The sequence below is a fragment of the Bos taurus genome, chromosome 9 (genome assembly GCF_002263795.3).
Source record: "Bos taurus isolate L1 Dominette 01449 registration number 42190680 breed Hereford chromosome 9, ARS-UCD2.0, whole genome shotgun sequence".
NCBI classification, from domain to species: domain Eukaryota; kingdom Metazoa; phylum Chordata; class Mammalia; order Artiodactyla; family Bovidae; genus Bos; species Bos taurus.
Genome location: NC_037336.1, coordinates 49,342,264 through 49,362,482, shown reverse-complemented (window position 1 = coordinate 49,362,482; position 20,219 = coordinate 49,342,264). Strand labels below are relative to the sequence as shown.

Sequence of the window (20,219 nt, the reverse complement as noted above, 5' to 3'; positions counted from 1 at the left end):
TCTCTGAGTTTATTACCTGCAGGATCAGATGGAGCTTCCTATTAATTATGAAAGTTACCTGTGTTCACAATCTATTCTTACAGTTCATGATTTTAATATCTGTTAACTGATTCAAAGCCTTTACCTCTTTAGATTGAAATGCTCCAATAATATACTTTTCATCATTGGAGCAGCTCTCCTGGGCCCATTCTTTTGAATGATGTTATTTTGATGTGTGGCCCGCAGAAACGTATATAGCAAATCTTATGCACAGGAAAGATTAACTTGAAGGAAGAATACCGTATCCTATTTTGTTTTTAGAGACTCTTTTTCATGGTGGAGAATATTTTGCTGTGATTCTTTGAGTAGCACATTTGCTGGGGACCTCAGTCAGGAGCAACACCTAAGTCTTTCATAGTTTATTACCATGCCCATAGTTTATCTGTATATTAATACACACATACACAGAGTTTGTCACGAATGTACACTATTCTATCTCATGCCCCTAGAAAGAGCGTTATACATTATAGGCATCAAATAAGTATTTCTTAGATGAATCAATACATAGTCTGTGGGTAGAAATGTGACTGATGGAGTTTAATATGGACTTGAATAGAGTAAAATATTAAAGACAAACATCCAAATTATACATACTTTATCACGTGCTTAAAATAGAGTTTAGTTTTCATTTTTTTAAACTCATCCTTTGTCAAAAGGGTGATATTGTCAATATAGTAAATGCTATTCTGCAAAATACCAGGCTGATCCTAACTAGCCTACTGACAGAGGAAAAGGACAAAAAGGACAGAATTCAGAAGACAGGGTACACATGTACCTAATGTTAGGGATTTTTTTTTAACCAAATCTGACGACTTTTTGCTATGGAACACTGTGGTAGAGGGAAATTTTAAGGGCCAAAAACACTGTGAAAGGAAGCATACCATGAAATGACCTGATTCTATGGCTTTCTCTTTTTAGTTTTTAAAGAAAAACTACTGGCAATAAAATTGTGAAAGTGTGAAAATGTAGTTGCTCAGTCACATCTGACTCTGCGATCCCATGGACTACAGCCCGCCAGGCTTCTCTGTCTGTGGAATTCTCTAGGCAAGAATATTGGAGTAGATTGCCATTCCCTTCTCCAGAAATGAAAGTTGCTCAGTCATGTCCGACTCTTTGCAACCCCATGAACTACACAGTCCATGGAATTCTCCAGGCCAGAACAGCGGGATCTTCCCAACCCAGGGATTGTACCAGGTCTCCTGCATTGCAGGTGGATTCTTTACCAGCTGAGCCACAAGGGAAGCCCAAGAATACTGGAGTGGGCAGCCTATCCCTTCTCCAGATCTCCAGACCCAGGAATCGAACCAGGGTCTCCTGCATTGCAGGTGGGTATTTTACCAACTGAGATATCAGGGTTCATGTGTTTTTAAATGCCTGGTAAAAGTCAATGAATGTTTTAATATTCTTTTTTCATTCTATTGTTACCTTCTAGTTTGTTTTCTCTGCACCAACAATAATCACATTGGAACATAATTAGAACACCTAAAATAAAAATCTTAATAAACATAATTTCTGCATGTAATTTAACCGAAAGTTAAATATAATATGTAGCCTAAAAAATGAGAAAACTTTATGCACTGCCAAAGTTAAACTGATGAAAATGTTACAGTGAATTCAAAGTAATGCCCAAGAGAATAGAAGCTTTTCAGTTGTGATCTTTTCAGGAATACTAAAAATTCCTCTTAAAAATAATTAAATTTTAAAAATAAAAAAGTTTGAAAATGACTTTAGAAACTTTAGTGACTGTATCTAAGTTAAAGGAGACGCTGACAGCAAATACATTACAATACTGTGTTGTTCAAAACATAAGGTGACATTATTAAACACTATAAAAACAAAAACAGTGCTGGTAGACAAGAGGACTTTCACGCACGCTGTTTTTCTTTGCCTTCCTGTGTTTGTCATACCCTCCTCTATAGTTCCGCTTGACCACTTCTTTCTCCTTGTTTCAAAACCTCAAGGAGATTAATATGCAGTTTTGGAAGTGAGAGCAGAGATGATAATGAAGCTATGCTGAGACTCACTTAGGAATCTCAGGTGTGGCCACAGAATAATATTTAAAAACACTTCTCATTGAAAGAATGATTTCTAGAAATTGCATTATAATTACTTCAAACACAGTCCTGATTTATTATTTAATGTTTCTCTGTTATACTTACGTTCTTGTGTACATATGGTTTTTAAACAAGAAATTAGCAAGCAAAAAAGCGGTACCTACAGATCTCCTTTTCCTACATTTGAGTCCTACACTCCTAATGCCCCAACATCCTCACTTAAAAAGAGGGCTCACTTAAATATTACAGACTTAGTTAGATACTACTGAGCAGAAGCTGAGAGTTTCCTGGATCAAATACCATAGGATGAAGACATTAGATCATTGTTGCTGTGGAAATCATCAAGGGGGCTTGCTGAACAATATCTACGTAAATATACTGTAGTTTACTTTAAATACATTTGCAGATGATTCGTTTTTCTTATTATTCACAAAAGAGTTGACTCTATTTTAATAAAGCTGTATCAGGAGATTAGCATAAGTCATTTTAGGCAGTGTGATACTGGAAAGAAAAAGGATGCTGAAAGGATGTGAACAGACCACTTGTTTTGATCAATGTCTTTTTATGTAAAAGACAAAAGAGAAAAATGATTGAATTCCCTTGGTACTATATACATTTGTGGGCTTCTGTAGTAGGTGGTTTCATCCCTGGATCAGGAAGATCTCCTGGAGGAGGGCATGTCAACCCACTCCAGTATTCTTGCCTGAAGAATCCCATAGAGAAATCTGGCAGGCTACAGTCCATGGGGTCGCAAACTGGTGGATACAACTGAAGCAACTAAGCAGGCATGCACAAATAGTGGGTGGAAGAGGATACAAAATGTAACAGGTATATGGTATTCACAGGAGGATACAGAATGTAACAGGTGTATGGTATTCACAAATCTTTACAAAAACAATATGCACCTAGTCTTAACATGATCTACTTTAGACCTCCCACCTCAGTATTTTCCACCTCACTCTGTGTGTGTGAGACATACACACACACACAGGAGAGGCAGAACAGGGTAGTGGTTAAGAACTTATACTAAGGTGCGAGACTGCGAACTACTCACCGGATGTGCAATCCTGGACAAGTTGGTTAATCCTTAAAACATGAATAATAATGGGATTTTATCAATATCAAATTAGTGACTGCTGTTAGGATTAAATGTTTGTCAATGTTAAGTTCTTAGAATAGTGTCTGGCACATGAAAAGTGTTATCTATTACTGTGTGATCCCAAGCACTTTAAAATACTAAATTAGGCAAATACATTAATGTAGGTAAATATGAAAGAAACATTATATTCTTAAATCTAACAGATACTAGTTTAAGATGCTGGCTGAAATTAATCATTATTTTACTGTCTTTCTCCTAATTTTGTTTTTATGAATCTGTCTAGAAAATGATAAAAACATCTCATTCTTAGAAATCTAAAAGAAATTCTTAATTAAAAAATATTCTTATCTCAGAAATGAGTTAATTTGACAAAATATAATTTTTTGATAGCTGTCTTGTATACTTAATCCTCCTCTCATTTCTATAGAGCAAACAATAGGAAACTGATTTATACAGGATCCATCCACCCATCCATCAATTCGTTAACAAATATTTTCTGACTCATTACATTGTATGTGGCCCTATAACACACACGAAAGCTATACACTAGTTTCTCAAAGGGAAAACACTGAAAAATTGGAAAATTGTGAGGATACTGATGCCTATTGAGAATGATAAAGCAATAGGAAAGGTAGGAAAAAAGCTAATAATAAGTGAACTACAGCAGACTCAGTGACTTTATAAGAGAAGGCCCTTAAAGACATTATAGTCCAAGGGGTCTTAATTTTTTTAAAAAGTACCAACATATCTGAGGGGTAAAATACAATATTTGCTGCTGCTGTTCAATCACTAAGTTCTGTCCAACTCTTTGTGGCCGCATGACCTGCAACATGCCAGGTTTCCCTATCCTTCACTATCTCCTGGATCCCAATTAATATGCCAACAAAGTTTTATGGTAAATTATTATACATAAAGTCAACAAAGAAAAAAAATAATACATATATAATATGCAGGAAAGAAGTGAAGAAGATACTGCTAATAGTAATTTTAACTTCAATATTAAATTTAGTTCACAGCTTCCTGGCAAAAAAACCAAAATAAGCAGAGTATAATTTTTTACCATGTGATAAAGCTGACTGTATATTTTTTTCTTGGAAGGGGAGATGGGAGGAGTTAACTTTTCTGGCAATAATTCTAAGAGAACTTAATCAAGTGGATCCTTATGTTAAAAAACTTCAGCAATACCATGGATTCCATAGAATTCCTCAAAAAAGCAATAAGAAAAGCTTTCAACTATAATTCACAAAGCTTATTACACTGAAGGATAGGGTAATCACCTGGCTGCTGAGGACAGCCCAGTTTATAACTATTATCCCGGCTTAAATATTAATAGTGCCAGATTCCATTCTCAGGCTGACTCAAGTTTGGATGATAAATTACGTGGTCATCTTATCCACGGGGAATCTGGCCCAGTTATATTGCTTTGTAGTGATCTTTGACAGAGCAACGAACTTCATACAGTTTCTGCCAAATTTCAAGAGGAACTAGAAGGCAACAGTTTAAGACTCAAATTAAAAGAGAAGGTATAACACATACAAAATATAATCCCTTTATATTAAAAACAATGCAATAATATGAAACTCACACTTAGAATTGAAAGCAATTCTTCAGTCCCACATTCAGGTTTTAAACGCTCCTTGAACATTTTAACTGTTTGGTGCTTCAAATAGTAATAAGAGGCAATGCGGCCATATGTCAGAGGCTCAATGCTCCGATTATCCTATTTCAGAAGAAAGATAAAGTAATGTAAATAGAAAGCACAATAAATATGTTCATAATGTTAATAATTCATACTGCCCGTTGCTATCGCAACATTTCATTACAGTTTTTGACTATGGTTAGCAAAAGCCCTATTGTTAGAAAGCTGGGCAATCTTTTCAATTGGAATGTATATGACCCACTCGTACCTCTCCAATTTCAATACAATAGGAATGTTCCAATTCAACCAGAGACTTCTCAACCAGATTGGACAGAAACTTGTTCACAGAATCATGGCTCACATCACTCAAATTGTAGTAGCTAGAAAACAAGCAAGGTCATTATTTGTTTCAAAATATTTCCTATTAAAACTGTCACTTCAATTTCACTTTGTTCTTTCCAGAACTAAAAAAAAATCCATTTATAGCAAATCAAAGAAATAAAGCAACTGCAATTGTCATTTCTACCTTACAGATCAAAATCCTCATACTTGAGTTTATTGATACTGATAGAATGGCAATACATTCAAAATATAAAGGATAAGCAGATAAAATTCAGCAACACATTAAAAAGACACTAATTTTCCAGCATTAAAACTATTTCAGTTTATGCATCTATAGCAAACTAAATCTATGTACTAGATTCAGTAGCAGCAAGAAGCTTATTACATATAAACATATAATACCCTTTTATATGTAAAACTCATCCGGAGTAACATTAAAAAACTCAAATAACTATTGATTTGGATAGTAGATAAGTTCTTTTAGGAAATTTAGTCAACTGTTGTTCCCTTAAGGAATATTCTAAAGATTAGAAGGAACATCTTCAGGCTAACAAGCATTCTAACTATGCTTACCTATACAGAAAACATACAAGTTCAGCTCTATACACCTTCTACATAAAAACTTAAGGACATGCAATTCACCTTAATGCTCTTCCCTGTAACTCCAAGAGGTTTTTGGCAAATCCCTAAGATTACTAGGAATCTATGCCTGGGAAAAGATCCAAGAGGTGAGGGACCATCCCCAAGTCATGGCAGACTGCTAATTCCTGCTGGGTGAATCCTGTTCCCTAGTCAGCGTGGAGAATTACATGCCCTACCTCCATCCAAATCAAGGATACAAGCCTCAGAGAACAGACTGTCAATACTGAAACCCCAGCAAGAAGGTTTAACATCTGTACAGGACTAGGAAGGGGTCGCACAGAGTCGGACATGACTGAAGCGACTTAGCAGCAGAAGCCGCAGGAAGGGGGTAGTCAGAACCTGGGGAAGAAAGTGTTAACAATCTCAAATGGGAGAGGCCTTAAGGCCTGCCAAGTATGGTCATTTTCTTTCTTCCAAGGGAAATAGTTGGGGTCAATACTATAAAAATTTATTTAAAAACACAAAAAGCAGGATTTAAATCATGGCAGGATATATTTTCATTAGAAAGAGAAGTTAGCCCAAATGTTTAGGTACCCTCAAATTTGAGAGTTTCCATTGAGTATGGATTAATAATAGGTTATTTATTTAAATCATAGTTAAATGCTAAGGATTTTCTTATAAAAGAGAAATAGTTTAAATTTTAGTCTGTAGAGAAATTATTGCCTTTCCTGGAAAAGTTCTTTTCATAATCCCAAATGAAGCAATATTTTTCAATGAACAGATAAACACCAGCTAGATCAGCACTGTTAATTTAACCAAAATGTAACCAGCCATATGTGAAGGTGAAAAACCAGCATTAGAAACTATTAGAAAATACTTCCTTTATTCTGAATTATGACTGAGAAGCATATAGTTAGAATAATTTATACTGCATTAGAGGTAAAAATAAAAATTCTGGACATTCAAGGTTCCATAAAAGAGACAGATCCCCAAAGCTGTTTCAAATTATTAACAATATTTTTTATCTTTTATATTTTTCCCAACAAATGGAAATTTATCAGCCAGACTTTGTGCAATGCAAGCGCTGACTTTATATTTCACATTCTTTTGGCTTGCTAAGCCTATAAATTTTCCAATACTTTTGTCAGCTGTCTGGACTAATACAACATTGATAAAGTTGTATCTAACTGGACGAAAACTAGTGAAAATGTGTCCAGGACACTGAATAAGTAGTACTATTTGCAGAACACAAATCAAGCTATTCTTTATGCAATTAAAATTACAGAAAGAAGACATTGTGAAAATAATATTACCATGAAAAATGAAAAGTCGTGATTCCATTTCATCTATAAGTTTATTAGGCTATTAGAAAACAAAAAAAATCTCATGGTTGCTGCTACAGATAATCACAGACATTCCCATATAAATATAACTGGAATGTCAACTTTACCATATTATGCTTTAATGAATTTTAATTTTAATTAATTTTTAATGAATTTGGTACACTTAAAAATAATACTTAAAACTATTAATGATAAAAACATCTCTAAAAATGATAGATTCTTTTTAAATTATTTATTTTATTCACTATTTTATGTATTTATAAGACATATTGTGATGGGCTAAAATCTCATCTGAAGTTTGTTTATTCAAATCTATTGGAAAATAGTTTAAACTACTTTGTGGCATTTATTCAGATAAAGTAGAGTCAGGATAAACATGTTTTAAACATTTACAATGAGTTGCAAAAAAAAATTCAAGTAAAATCATGACTCTGAGACTCCAACAAATTATCTAATGACTACAGTAAAATATTATTAATAATCTAACTTGCTAAAAACTAACAGCATTTTTGGAGCAGAATAACTTAAAAAGCTTCCATTGATAAATTTCTTAATATAGCTGTTCTTTTCCAATGTGCTCATCAACATTATTGACCTGCATAAGAGTAGAAATGAAAAACTCTATTTAAGTAATTGAACTGACATTCAATACATTCAGTATTGAAACTTTTGTCCTTACTACATCTGGGGGGTTATCAAGAATTTTCAAAATCCCTAAAATTGTTTTCTTCAGATATTCTGGCACATGTAAGTGATTAACTTTATTTTTTAAAAGTGACAACTTTAGAAACACAGTACTAGTTTAAATATTACATTGTTGAATATAATAGTAAAAACTTTTCTCCTATGTAGCCAACACAAATAGTAAAATGCATCTAGTTTTGCTAGTGATGACTTCACGGATCTATATCAAGTATTATTACTCTTTGTTAATATTTTTATTGAGAGTCTAAGGTTATATAAAAATTTTCATATCCATTTTTTAGATCCCATAAAATTTTGAGAATATATTCTGACACTTTTTTGTGAATAAATGATGGAGTTTATATTTATATAGCCTTCATTAGTAGCATTATACGGCCTTTGCTTTTAACACGTGAACGTTCAGTAACCATGCAATTTCTAGCCTAAATAATTATAAGCATTTAGCTTGAAAATTACATATTAATTTTAACAATCACTTTACTAGCTTGAAAAAGCATGCAACTGCTAAGTAAAAAGGTTTGTTTTCATGTTGCACTTGCCACAGTAGAAAATTTATAATTTATTGGTTATTAAAGCAGAAATATTATACAACTGTTTAATTATGGATAAAGGATACAATGTAGTTTCATGCTCACTGCATTGAATCATCAAGTCATTATCTTCTCTCTGCTATAAACAGACAGCCTACCTTTTTTGTCAGCATGGTATTTCATTTATTTCACAGAGAAACCCAGTTTCACAATAATTGACTTGTCAGAGGCTGTAATTTACGAGGCTGAGCTCTGTAAGATTTCTCTATATTGGACTCAACCTGCACACAAGCAGGGTTGAATATTTACAATGCTGTTAACAGGTGCTGAGTTGTTTAATGATTCTAATAGCCAGAAGCGTACTGAGAAAGCCAGCGGGATCACAATTACAGGCTGTTTGAACACAACAATTACTAGTCCCCTGAGAGGTGTGAAAGTCAAAGGCAGTTTGATACTGACAGCATCCAGCACATGGGCTAGACAGGCTACTTCTATTAGCAGTCCACTGGGAAAAAGTTTAAACAAACCTCTCCCTATCATAAAATTTTACAAAGTTGATTACATTTAAAGGATCAAAAAGTAAAACAAGCTTAAAAAAATTAACTTTAAAAGATCTTATCAAAAGATAAACAAGAATACCTCACACGAAACCTTGTTATCTTTTTCAACCTTAAAAAGAATGAAAGTTTACCAGCTGAAAAAGAGAGATTTTATTGTAATGTAAAACATAGATAAAGTCACACCAAACAGTTTGGATTTAATGTGAATAGTGGCAGTCATTTCCTGTTTGGTTTATGTAAACCTGGCCAGAGATCTCGCTGGGAAATTTTTCATCAGTATAGAAATGCTGCTGCTATAACTGTCAGTACTGGGAAGTCATTTGTTACAGCACCATGCTTTTTTATGTTCAGATTATGCAGCAGTAATAATGACACAAATAATGGAAGTGGTTACAGGGACAGCTGAAACTACCACAACATTTTTTCCCCCTAGAAATATTTAGAAGCTTTCTCAGGGGAAAACAGAGAGTAAAATTGAACATACAAATTGAATCCAGAACTCAATTTGAAATATATTATATTTCATGATGCACCAATACATGTGTTTATATATAAACAAACTAATTTATACATATATCTGTATCTACATATATATTTAATCTTATAAATATATATCTTTATATGTATTTACATATATTTGCATATATACACACATGCATATCAAAACATAAAAATATACAAAGACATACAGAGAACAACCCAGGAACTGAAATCTTTCTCAACATAAATTTTATTTTGGGTGGTGGTATGGTGTGGACACTTTACAGTAATATGAATAAATGAAGAGGGTTGGAGAATTGGGACATATTTATTTATCTATATGTGACTGTATTTCAGGAGTGGTGCTTGCTCTTTCAATTTTTAAGTAAACTTCAGTTTCTCCTTGTCACACATACATGCACGCACACAAGTGTGTATACAAGCCCCTCCCACCCAAAGAAAAGTCAAATCTCAGTTTATGGCACTGAATGACATGAAGTATGAAGTATATATTAAATACATAATACAAGCTCTTCATTTGAGACAATGATTTTAGCCTTCTTAAAACTTTTACTAGAACTAAAAGTAAGTGGAAAAAGTGTACCAATTTCCTGTGCCTTTCTTTGCTCTGGCTTTGTGGATAGGGGCTTTTAACACAGACAACAATAAAAAGATACTAGGGCCAATTAGAAAGAAAAGTGCAGAGCATGACTATAGCAGATAAGTAAAATATGCAAATTGTTAACTTTATTTGGGCCCTTTCTCTTGATTTGAAATGTTAAAATTTTTTTTTAGTGATATTTAAAAAATAAATCTGAGAATTTCTACCTTTCAACAGGGAAGTTCAAACTATTTATAACATTTATGATTATAATTGGCCTTCTTTATGATATGAGAGATACTGTCAGTCCTCTGATCAAAAACGCAACAAAGGTTCTCATTTCACCCAGAATAGAAATCAAAGTTCTTACATGGGTGCCGAAGGCCTCATAAGACTAATAAGACCACTGACCACCCACCCACAATCCCCAACCTCATCTCCTACTACTCTCCACACCCCCCACTTATTCCACTTTAGCTATATCTTCTTCTTGCTGCACCTTCATCACACCAGACATGTCTGTCTTAGAACCTCTCCTGTCCCCCTGGCCTGAAATGCTGTTCACTAGATATTTATGTGGTCAACCTTCTCACCTCTTTCAAGTCTTTGTTCAAATGCCACCACTTATCCTATGTCTCCTAAGAAAACCATATCTACTTTCCATTTCCAAAACAATATATTTAATTTCTGACCAAGAAAGTGAGATTTGAGCAAAATTTTTAGATATGATTAATTCAGTTTTAGGCATGTTGAATTTGAAATGATGGTAGGAAGTCCATGTGGCAACATTCAGAAGGTTGGTGGAGAAATGAGACTATACTTAATGGAGAGCAGATGGAGTGAAATATTTTGGGTCTTCCACAGACAGGTGATATTTTAAATACAAAAAGGATCTTTAGAGAAGAACAACAAAGATAAATAATAGTCCTGTGCTTACCTGGGGTTCATGATAAGACGACGGAAAAAGTAAGTCCAGGTAATATAATCCATTGCATCTTGCTTAGATGTTATTGTACCACCAGCAATCTCTGCATTTAAATGGTCAGACAGCACTCCTAATAAACTACAGAGTGAATAAGACATGGGAAACATACATGAAAATTAAATGAAAAACACTTGAACACATAGTCAAGACTCAAATTTGATGTTCCAAGATATAGGACAAATGTGTTTCCTGTAATTTATATACTTTGTATATAATCTTGGCGAAATGAAGTGCTAGGTGCAAATAAACACAGGCTGATAGGAAGGGAGCTAGTAACTTTTACAAGAAGAAGATGAGAGCCAACCTATGAGTAGACAAGAGACGACACACCTTGGAGAGCAGAATTTTCTTATAGGGCATTGGAGTAAGTACAGAATAATACTGAGGCAGATGGTAGAAGAGTTGGTAGGAAATAGGGGACAGTTATGTTGGAGCAAGGATATTCCCTTCATTAATTCAGTGAATATTAAGTTCAGCCATATAAGATAAATGTACTAGGTGGTGTGGAATATAGCGATGATCAGATGCACTGAAATATTGGCACAACAAAATGGTCATTTCAGTTTCTTATATAAAATACAAAAAAGGGAAGTAATGTCCAATAAAGGATAAAAACATGTAAATTATGATACATGGAACAATATGTAGTATTAAAAACAGCTTCCACAAGGATGTTTTTAAGGATATGAGGAAAAGGTCATAATAAACTGAATGAAAAAAAGTTGCCTTATTCCTCTCCAGTCATCAGTGGCAGAGTGTATATCCGTATAGCTAATTTGGAGGGCAATTTGGCAATGTCTATGTGAATAATCACTATGATCCAGCAATTTTACTTTTTCATTATCACCTGTTAGGGAAACATTCAAAAGTTAGGATAGGGAAGCAAAACCCTTCACTGCAGCAATATATATAAGAGAGAAAACTAGAAACTCTGAATGCCCATTAATAGAGAAGTTAATATATAACTTCTCTATATATATTTTGTAGAAGATAAAATATTACATCCAATGTGCACATTTAAATTTTTAATCCATTTTTTACTGAAGTATATATAGAAAAAAATTACATAAACTATATACATACAACTCAAGTAATATTCACAATGTGAACACATCTGTGTAACCAATGCCAAGATCAAGCATTCCTACTGTCCCAGAGGTCTTCTTTTTGTGTTTTTTAGTCACTCCTCTTGCTCAAAGACCTACAAGACCTTTTAGAACACACACCCAAAAAAGATGTCCTTTTCATTATAGGGGACTGGAATGCAAAAGTAGCAAGTCAAGAAACACCTGGAGTAACAGGCAAATTTGGCCTTGGAATACGGAATGAAGCAGGGCAAAGACTAATAGAGTTTTGCCAAGAAAATGCACTGGTCATAACAAACACCCTCTTCCAACAACACAAGAGAAGATTCTGTACATGGACATCACCAGATGGTCAACACCAAAATCAGACTGATTATATTCTTTGCAGCCAAAGATGGAGAAGCTCTATACAGTCAGCAAAAACAAGACCGGGAGCTGACTGTGGCTCAGATCATGAACTCCTTATTGCCAAATTCAGACTGAAATTGAAAAGTAGGGAAAACCACTAGACCATTCAGGTATGACCTAATTCAAATCCCATATGATTACTCAGTGGAAGTAAGAAATAGATTTAAGGGCCTAGATCTGATAGATAGAGTGCCTGATGAACTATGGACTGAGGTTCGTAGCATTGTACAGGAGACAGGGATCAAGACCATCCCCGTGGAAAAGAAATGCAAAAAAGCAAAACGGCTGTCTGGGGAGGCCTTACAAATAGCTGTGAAAAGAAGAGAAGCAAAAAGCAAAGGAGAAAAGGAAAGATACAAGCATCTGAATGCAGAGTTCCAAAGAATAGCAAGAAGAGATAAAGCCTTCCTCAGTGATCAATGCAAAGAAATAGAGGAAAACAACAGAATGGGAAAGACTAGAGATCTCTTCAAGAAAATTAGAGATACCAAGGGAACATTTCATGCAAAGATGGGCTCGATAAAGGACAGAAATGGTATGGACCTAACAGAAGCAGAAGATATTAAGAAGAGATGGCAAGAATACACAGAAGAACTGTACAAAAAAGATCTTCACGACCCAGATAATCACAATGGTGTGATCACTGACCTAGAGCCAGACATCCTGGAATGTGAAGTCAAGTGGGCCTTAGAAAGCATCACTACGAACAAAGCTAGGGGAGGTGATGGAATTCCAGTTGAGCTATTTCAAATCCTGAAAGATGATGCTGTGAAAGTGCTGCACTCAGTATGCCAGCAAATTTGGAGAACTCAGCAGTGGCCACAGGACGGGAAAAGGTCAGTTTTCACTGCAATCCCAAAGAAAGACAATGCCAAAGAATGCTCAAACTACCACACAATTGCACTCATCTCACACGCTAGTAAAGTAATCCTCAAAATTCTCCAAGCCAGGCTTTAGCAATATGTGAACCGTGAACTTCCTGATGTTCAAGCTGGTTTTAGAAAAGGCAGAGGAACCAGAGATCAAATTGCCAACATCTGCTGGATCACGGAAAAAGCAAGAGAGTTCCAGACAAACATCTATTTCTGCTTTATTGACTATGCCAAAGCCTTTGACTGTGTGGATCACAATAAATTGTGGAAAATTCTGAAAGAGATGGGAATACCAGACCACCTGATCTGCCTCTTGAGAAATTTGTATGCAGGTCAGGAAGCAACAGTTAGAACTGAACATGGAACAACAGACTGGTTCCAAATAGGAAAACGAGTACATAAAGGCTGTATATTGTCACCCTGCTTATTTAACAGATGCAGAGTACATCATGAGAAATGCTGGACTGGAAGAAACACAAGCTGGAATCAAGATTGCCGGGAGAAATATCAATCACCTCAGATATGCAAATGACACCACCCTTATGGCAGAAAGCGAAGAGGAACTAAAAAGCCTCTTGATGAAAGTGAAAGAGGAGAGTGAAAAAGTTGGCTTAAAGCTCAACATTTAGAAAACGAAGATCATGGCATCTGGTCCCATCACTTCATGGGAAATAGATGGGGAAACAGTGGAAACAGTGTCAGACTTTATTTTTTTGGGCTCCAAAATCACTGCAGATGGTGACTACAGCCATGAAATTAAAAGACGCTTACTCCTTGGAAGGAAATTTATGACCAACCTAGAGAGAATATTCAAAAGCAGAGACATTACTTTGCCAACAAAGGTTCGTCTAGTCAAGGCTATGGTTTTTCCAGTGGTCATGTGTGGATGTGAGAGTTGGACTGTGAAGAAGGCTGAGTGCTGAAGAATTGATGCTTTTGAACTATGGTGTTGGAGAAGACTCTTGAGAGTCCCTTGGACTGCAAGGAGATCCAACCAGTCCATCCTAAAGGAGATCAGCCCTGGGATTTCTTTGGAAGGAATGATGCTAAAGCTGAAACTCCAGTACTTTGGCCACCTCATGCGAAGAGTTGAGTCATTGGAAAAGACTGTGATGCTGGGAGGGATTGGGGGCAGGAGGAGAAGGGGACGACAGAGGATGAGATGGCTGGATGGCATCACTGACTCGATGGACGTGAGTCTGAGTGAACTCCGGGAGTTGGTGATGGACAGGGAGGCCTGGCCTGCTGCGATTCATGGGGTCGCAAAGAGTTGGACACGACTGAGCGACTGAACTGAACTGAACTGAACTTGCTCAAAAAGTATTTTCACTTTTCTTTTCTTTACCTTAATGTACTGGCTTAGGTCTCTAGCACAATGCTTAATTACTGGCAGTGGTGAAAGCAATATCCCTGTATAATTTTCTGTCTCTAAGAGAAAGCATTTAATATTTAACCCTTGATTATGGTATCTGAGGTAGATTTTTAGTAGATACTCTATCAGATTAAGAACATTTCCCTATATATTTGTTGGCTAACAGTTCTTATTATGAATGGGTGTGGAATTTCATCAAACAGTTTTTAAAAATATCTGAGATAATCATATAATTTTTCTCATGTTTTTCCTGCTAATACAGTGAATTATATTCATGTATTTTCAAGTAATAAGCCTTTGTACTTATATTGTAATTAGCTGTAATATGTTATCTTTCTATACATTACTAGATTTGATTTGAAGTTTTATATAGGATTTCTACATTTATATTCATGAGAGACACAGCTCTGTTACCTTCCCTTCTGCTAAATTTATCAGGTTTTGGTATTAAGGTTATTCTAATCTCATAAAGTAAGTTGGCCAATATTCCTATCTTTTCTACTATTATAGAGCAGAAAAGAGTTCATGTTCAATTTCTTCCTTAAATGCTGTAAAGAATTCACTAGTGAAATGTTTGGATCAGAAAATTTCTTTGTGGAATGATTTTAAATTTCAGATATAATTGCTTTGATAGACTATTTAAATTTTCTATTTCTTTTTGTGTCAGTTTTAGTAAGCTTTTTTAAAAAAGAATTTCACCATTTGATATAAAATTTTAAAAATCTGCATAAATTTTTTCATAATATTTTTATTTAAAATTTTTTTATATCTTTTGATTCCTGATATTGTGTTGTTCCTTCTCTCTTTCTTCTTGACCAGACTAAAGGTTTATCAATATTATTGATAAACTTTTGGCTTTGCTGATGCTTTTTTGTAATGTATGTTTGGTTTTAATTCATTAATTCTTTCTTATCTATCTTCTCCTTTGAGTTCAATTTGCTAATTTTTTTGCAAATTCTTGAGATGGATATTCAGATACTTCATTTTTCCTCTTTCTTTTAAAATATATATTTATGATCATAAATTTTCTCTTAGCACAGGATAAGCTATGTCCCACATATTAAATATTTTTATATTTTCCAAATTAAAAAAGTGAACATTAGTAGAAATTCTAACACAGTAAAAAAATCTCAATAACTGTTTACAGTATAAATGAGAAATGTGTTTTATCCTTTGCATTTAGAATACAGTAAATGAAGTTCAGTATATTAAGAAGACAGTGATAAAAAGTAGCAAGTGATATATGTTAAGAATGAAAATGTACAAATCTGACAGAGAAAAGATTATTTTTTGCTGAGAAATGAGCAAAGAGTTTGTCAAAGTTGTTGTTCAGTTGCTCAGTTATGTCTGACTCTTTGTGATCCCGTGGACTGCAACACACCAGACTGTCCTGTCCTTCACCATCTCCCGGAGCTTCATCAAACTAATGTCCATTGAGTTGCTGATGCCATCCAACCATTTGTCATCCTCTTCTCCTCCTGCCTTCAATCTTTCCCAGCATCAGGGTATTTTGCAATGAGTTGGCTGTTCACATCATGTGGTGAAAGTACTGGAACTTCAGCTTCAGCATCAGTCCCTTCAGTGAATATTCAGGACTGATTTCCTTTAGGATTAACTGGTTTGATCTTCTTGCAGTCCAAGTGACTCCCAAGATTCTTCTCCAATGCCACAGTTCAGAAGCATTAATTTTTTGGCCCTCAGCCTTCTTTATGGCCTAACTCTCACATCCACACATGACTCCTGGAAAAACTATAGCTTTGACTAGATGGACCTTTGTCAGCAAAGTAATGTCTCTGCTTTTAATACGTAATTTAGGTTTGCCATAGCTTTTCTTCCAAGGAGCAAGCGTCTTTTAATTTCATGGCTGCAGTCACCATCTGCAGTGATTTTAGAGCCCAAGAAAATAAAGTCTGTCACTGTTTTCATTGTTTCCCCATCTATTTGCCATGAAGTGATAGGACTGGATGCCATGATCTTAATTTTTTGAATGTTGAGTTTTAAGACAGCTTTTCTACTCACCTCTTTCACTTTCATCAAGAGGCTCTTTAGTTCCTCTGCTTTCTGCCATCATTAAGATCTTTTTTTGAATAGCTCTTCTGTATATTCTTGCCACCTCTTCTCAATATCTTCTGATTCTGTTAGGTCCACACGGTTTCTGTCCTTTATCATGCCCATCTTTGCATGAAATGTTCCCTTGGTATCTCTAATTTACCTGAAGCGATCTCTAGTCTTTCCCATTCTATTGTTTTCCTCTATTTCTTTGCATTGTCCATTTTGTCAAAGGGATGATAGCAAATAAGTGGTGGAGACCTCAGGTATGAACCTAAGTGTTCTGGCTCCAGAGTCAACATGACTGAACAAAGTACTTCACTGCTTCTTTTAAACAGCTTTGTTTTTCAGTGAAAATTATAATTTAATGTTGTCTTATTGTGATAAATCTATTGTTTCACTTCAAATAATTTTTCTGAACTACAAGTTTTATTGATTTTTACCTAATAAAATATAAGCACAATAACATCAACCTGCTAAGACATAATCCATTTAAATTAATTTACAGCAAAATTTACCTTGATTCTACTGGGAAAGGTTCATAAAGAAACTTTTTGTAAAAGTCTTTCTTTATGTCATGAACCAGAATTACAGCTTTGCCTTGGTCATCAAACTGAGGCCTCCCAGCACGCCCCATCATCTGGAGTACATCTATAAAAAAGAGGACAAGAGTTATTTTGTAATGTGGCATGTAGCACAAAAAATATTGACAGATTATGGCATGCTTCTACAATACCAGAAAATAAGAAAGAGTATTTTAAGACAAGGGATGCTCTCTTATGCCTACTATAGAGTTCTCTAATAATTTAATAACTAATTCACTAAGACAGAAAACTGAGTCCTCAGAAGAGCCTTGCGGTGTATGTAAAAGTAAGAAGATCAAGATCTTTTAGTTAAATTTAGTTAAACTAAATTCCTTTAGTTAAATGTTTAACAAATGATATTTAAGAGTTATAACTACTATAATCAAATAAAAGAAAAATAAAACACATAGAAAAACCTCTTTAGCAGGGTAATTTGATTATTTTTACCTATGGTAATGGATCCATTTAGGCCTCATCCTCAACTCACCCACTGTATAAAATTTTTCTTTTACACTGCAGGAGTCTCTGATGTAAATTATTACTGAGAAATGATATAGGTCTTCTATACATTAACTGAGTTAAAATATCCATTTGGTATATCACCCTGTTCAAAACTTACTGAAAATATTCTATCAGGTTTTAAAATATGTTACTTGACTTATACGAATTATAGCAACAAGTGCTTTGGTTCTAGAAATCGTATGGAAACAATCATGTCTATTGAAGGAGATTTAAAATTAAACATAATATTTAATTATAATTTATGGGGGTTCCTTGGTGGCTCAGACGATAAAGAATCTGCCTACAATGCAGGAGACCCAGGTTTGATACCTGGGTCAGGAAGACCCCCAAAGAAGGGAATGGCTATCCATGCCAGCATTCTTGCCTGGAGAATTCCACGGAAAGAAGAGCTTGGCGGGCTACAGTCCATGGGGTAGCAAAGAGTTGGACAGGACTGAACAACACACACAGACACTGAAAGTCACTAATAGCTACTAGTAAAGTAAATGTCACTCAGTCGTGTCCAACTCTTTGCGACCCCATGGACTGTAGCCTCCCAGGTTCCTCCGTCCATGGGATTTTACAGGCAAGAATACTGGAGTGGGTTGCCATTTCCTTCTCCAGGAGATCTTCCCAACTCAGGGATTGAACCCAGGTCTCCCACATTGTAGGCAGACGCTTTACTGTCTGAGCCACCGGCAAAGTTCCTAATCAGTACTAATCTCTTTTTAATTAAAAAAAAAAAATTATTGTGCTTTTGACATTCATTAACAAATTAGATAAGTAAAAATAAAAATGGCTTAACACTTTGAGTTATATTTTTACTGGAAACAAAAATTTACAATTTGCTCATCATATGTGACCAATTCTCTAAACCTTAATTTATGCAAATTCAAATTCTTAAGACTAAAACAGAGGTCTAATGTATTTGTAAATTTAAAAATATTACCTGTAATAGGAAAATCCACATATCGTCGTGTTTTTCCATCATAATATTCTGTTCCCTTAATAATTACTAAATGAGCTGGAAAGTTTACACCCCAGGCTAATGTACTTGTAGCAATAAGAACCTAAAAAATAAAAGATAATATCTTACATCTAACTAAAACACAACTTTCAAGTCACTTTTTTTTTTTTTCAAGTCACTTTTAAATGTCTGTTAATGAAAAAAAAAATACCTGAATTTTACAATTTACAAATAGTTCCTCTACTGTTTTTCGGTCCCTTTCATGCAACCCAGCATGATGCATTCCTATTCCAAAAGCAAGTGTCAGCTTCAGGTTGGAATCCCTTATTGTTCCAATGATATTCTCCATCTGCGAATAAAAACACAATTACAAGTTGTAGGTGCACAAGCTTTACATTTTTCATAAGACTATATTTGGTTAATTTTGTTTTTTTAATTCTTATGGGCATAAAAATCTAGGCCGCATCTGCAGTAATGATTAAAGTTAAATTAGTTGAACAGAATATCTGCTTAGTGAGAATGTATAGCCTACATTAATTAAAATTTAAATGCTATCAATCCTATTTTTATGTATCAAGGAAAAAAAATCTGTACTCATTACCCCTTGATGAGTCACAACTATTAAAAGGGATGCAATATTGCCTAAAGATGTTTCAGTGTCTGCTTGTCTTGTTACAGAAAAGACTTCTATTTTTTGGCTCAGTAATAAAAATTTAGGAAGGACAAAAAATTAATAGAAAAAATCAGTTATAATTTTACCAAAGAGTGAGCATTCATATTTAGACTTTCTCACTGAACTTAGTGACCTGGTGGCAAGTTACATACCCTCTCTATGCCTCAGCTTCTTCATTTAAAAAACCAACCTGGTATATACTTTTACTTACTTCTCATGTTTTGATCAACAGTTCAGTTAAACACTTTTCATTTTTCATTTCATTTTAAAAATTGTTTCATTTTTAATAAATTATCATAAACTTTCATCCAGTTTTATATGTATAATACTAAATTTACAATTTATTATTTATTTGTCAACTTATTTATAAATTTATCAATTTATTTATTTATTTTTTACTTTATGGACTTAAAATTTAAATTGGCCTTATGTTTTCTTGGTTAGAAAACTGCCTCATCTTGAGATTAAATACATATGCACCTACTATTTCTTTAACTTCTGGTATAGTTTTATTTTTACATTTAAATATTAACTTGTAATTTATTTTGTAATAAAAAGTATGGTAGAAATCTAAGTTTATTTTTTCTAAACAGTCCATCAAGTATTCTAGCAATATAAAGTAATTCTTATTTATTTATTCTATTTGGTTAAGTAACTCTTTACCTTATTTATTTTAAATGCTAATTTGATTGTATTCAGAATTCTCATACATTCCATGTTTTGCATTGTAAAACAGACTGCATTTCCAG

General features: G+C 34.4%; 1 protein-coding gene across 1 annotated transcript in view; it reads right to left on the bottom strand.

Annotated features, from left to right (window-relative positions):
- The window catches only part of ASCC3 (activating signal cointegrator 1 complex subunit 3), a 332,797-nt gene that overhangs the window by 67,337 nt on the left and 245,241 nt on the right, over window positions 1-20,219 (bottom strand). The window contains exons 31-36 of the mRNA NM_001206118.2: window positions 19,009-19,146; window positions 18,780-18,900; window positions 17,264-17,396; window positions 10,912-11,037; window positions 5,100-5,211; window positions 4,778-4,912 (exon numbers count right to left, since the gene is read on the bottom strand). Of these exons, the coding sequence (NP_001193047.1) occupies window positions 4,778-4,912; window positions 5,100-5,211; window positions 10,912-11,037; window positions 17,264-17,396; window positions 18,780-18,900; window positions 19,009-19,146 (765 nt within the window). The remainder of the gene's footprint in view (window positions 1-4,777; window positions 4,913-5,099; window positions 5,212-10,911; window positions 11,038-17,263; window positions 17,397-18,779; window positions 18,901-19,008; window positions 19,147-20,219) is intronic.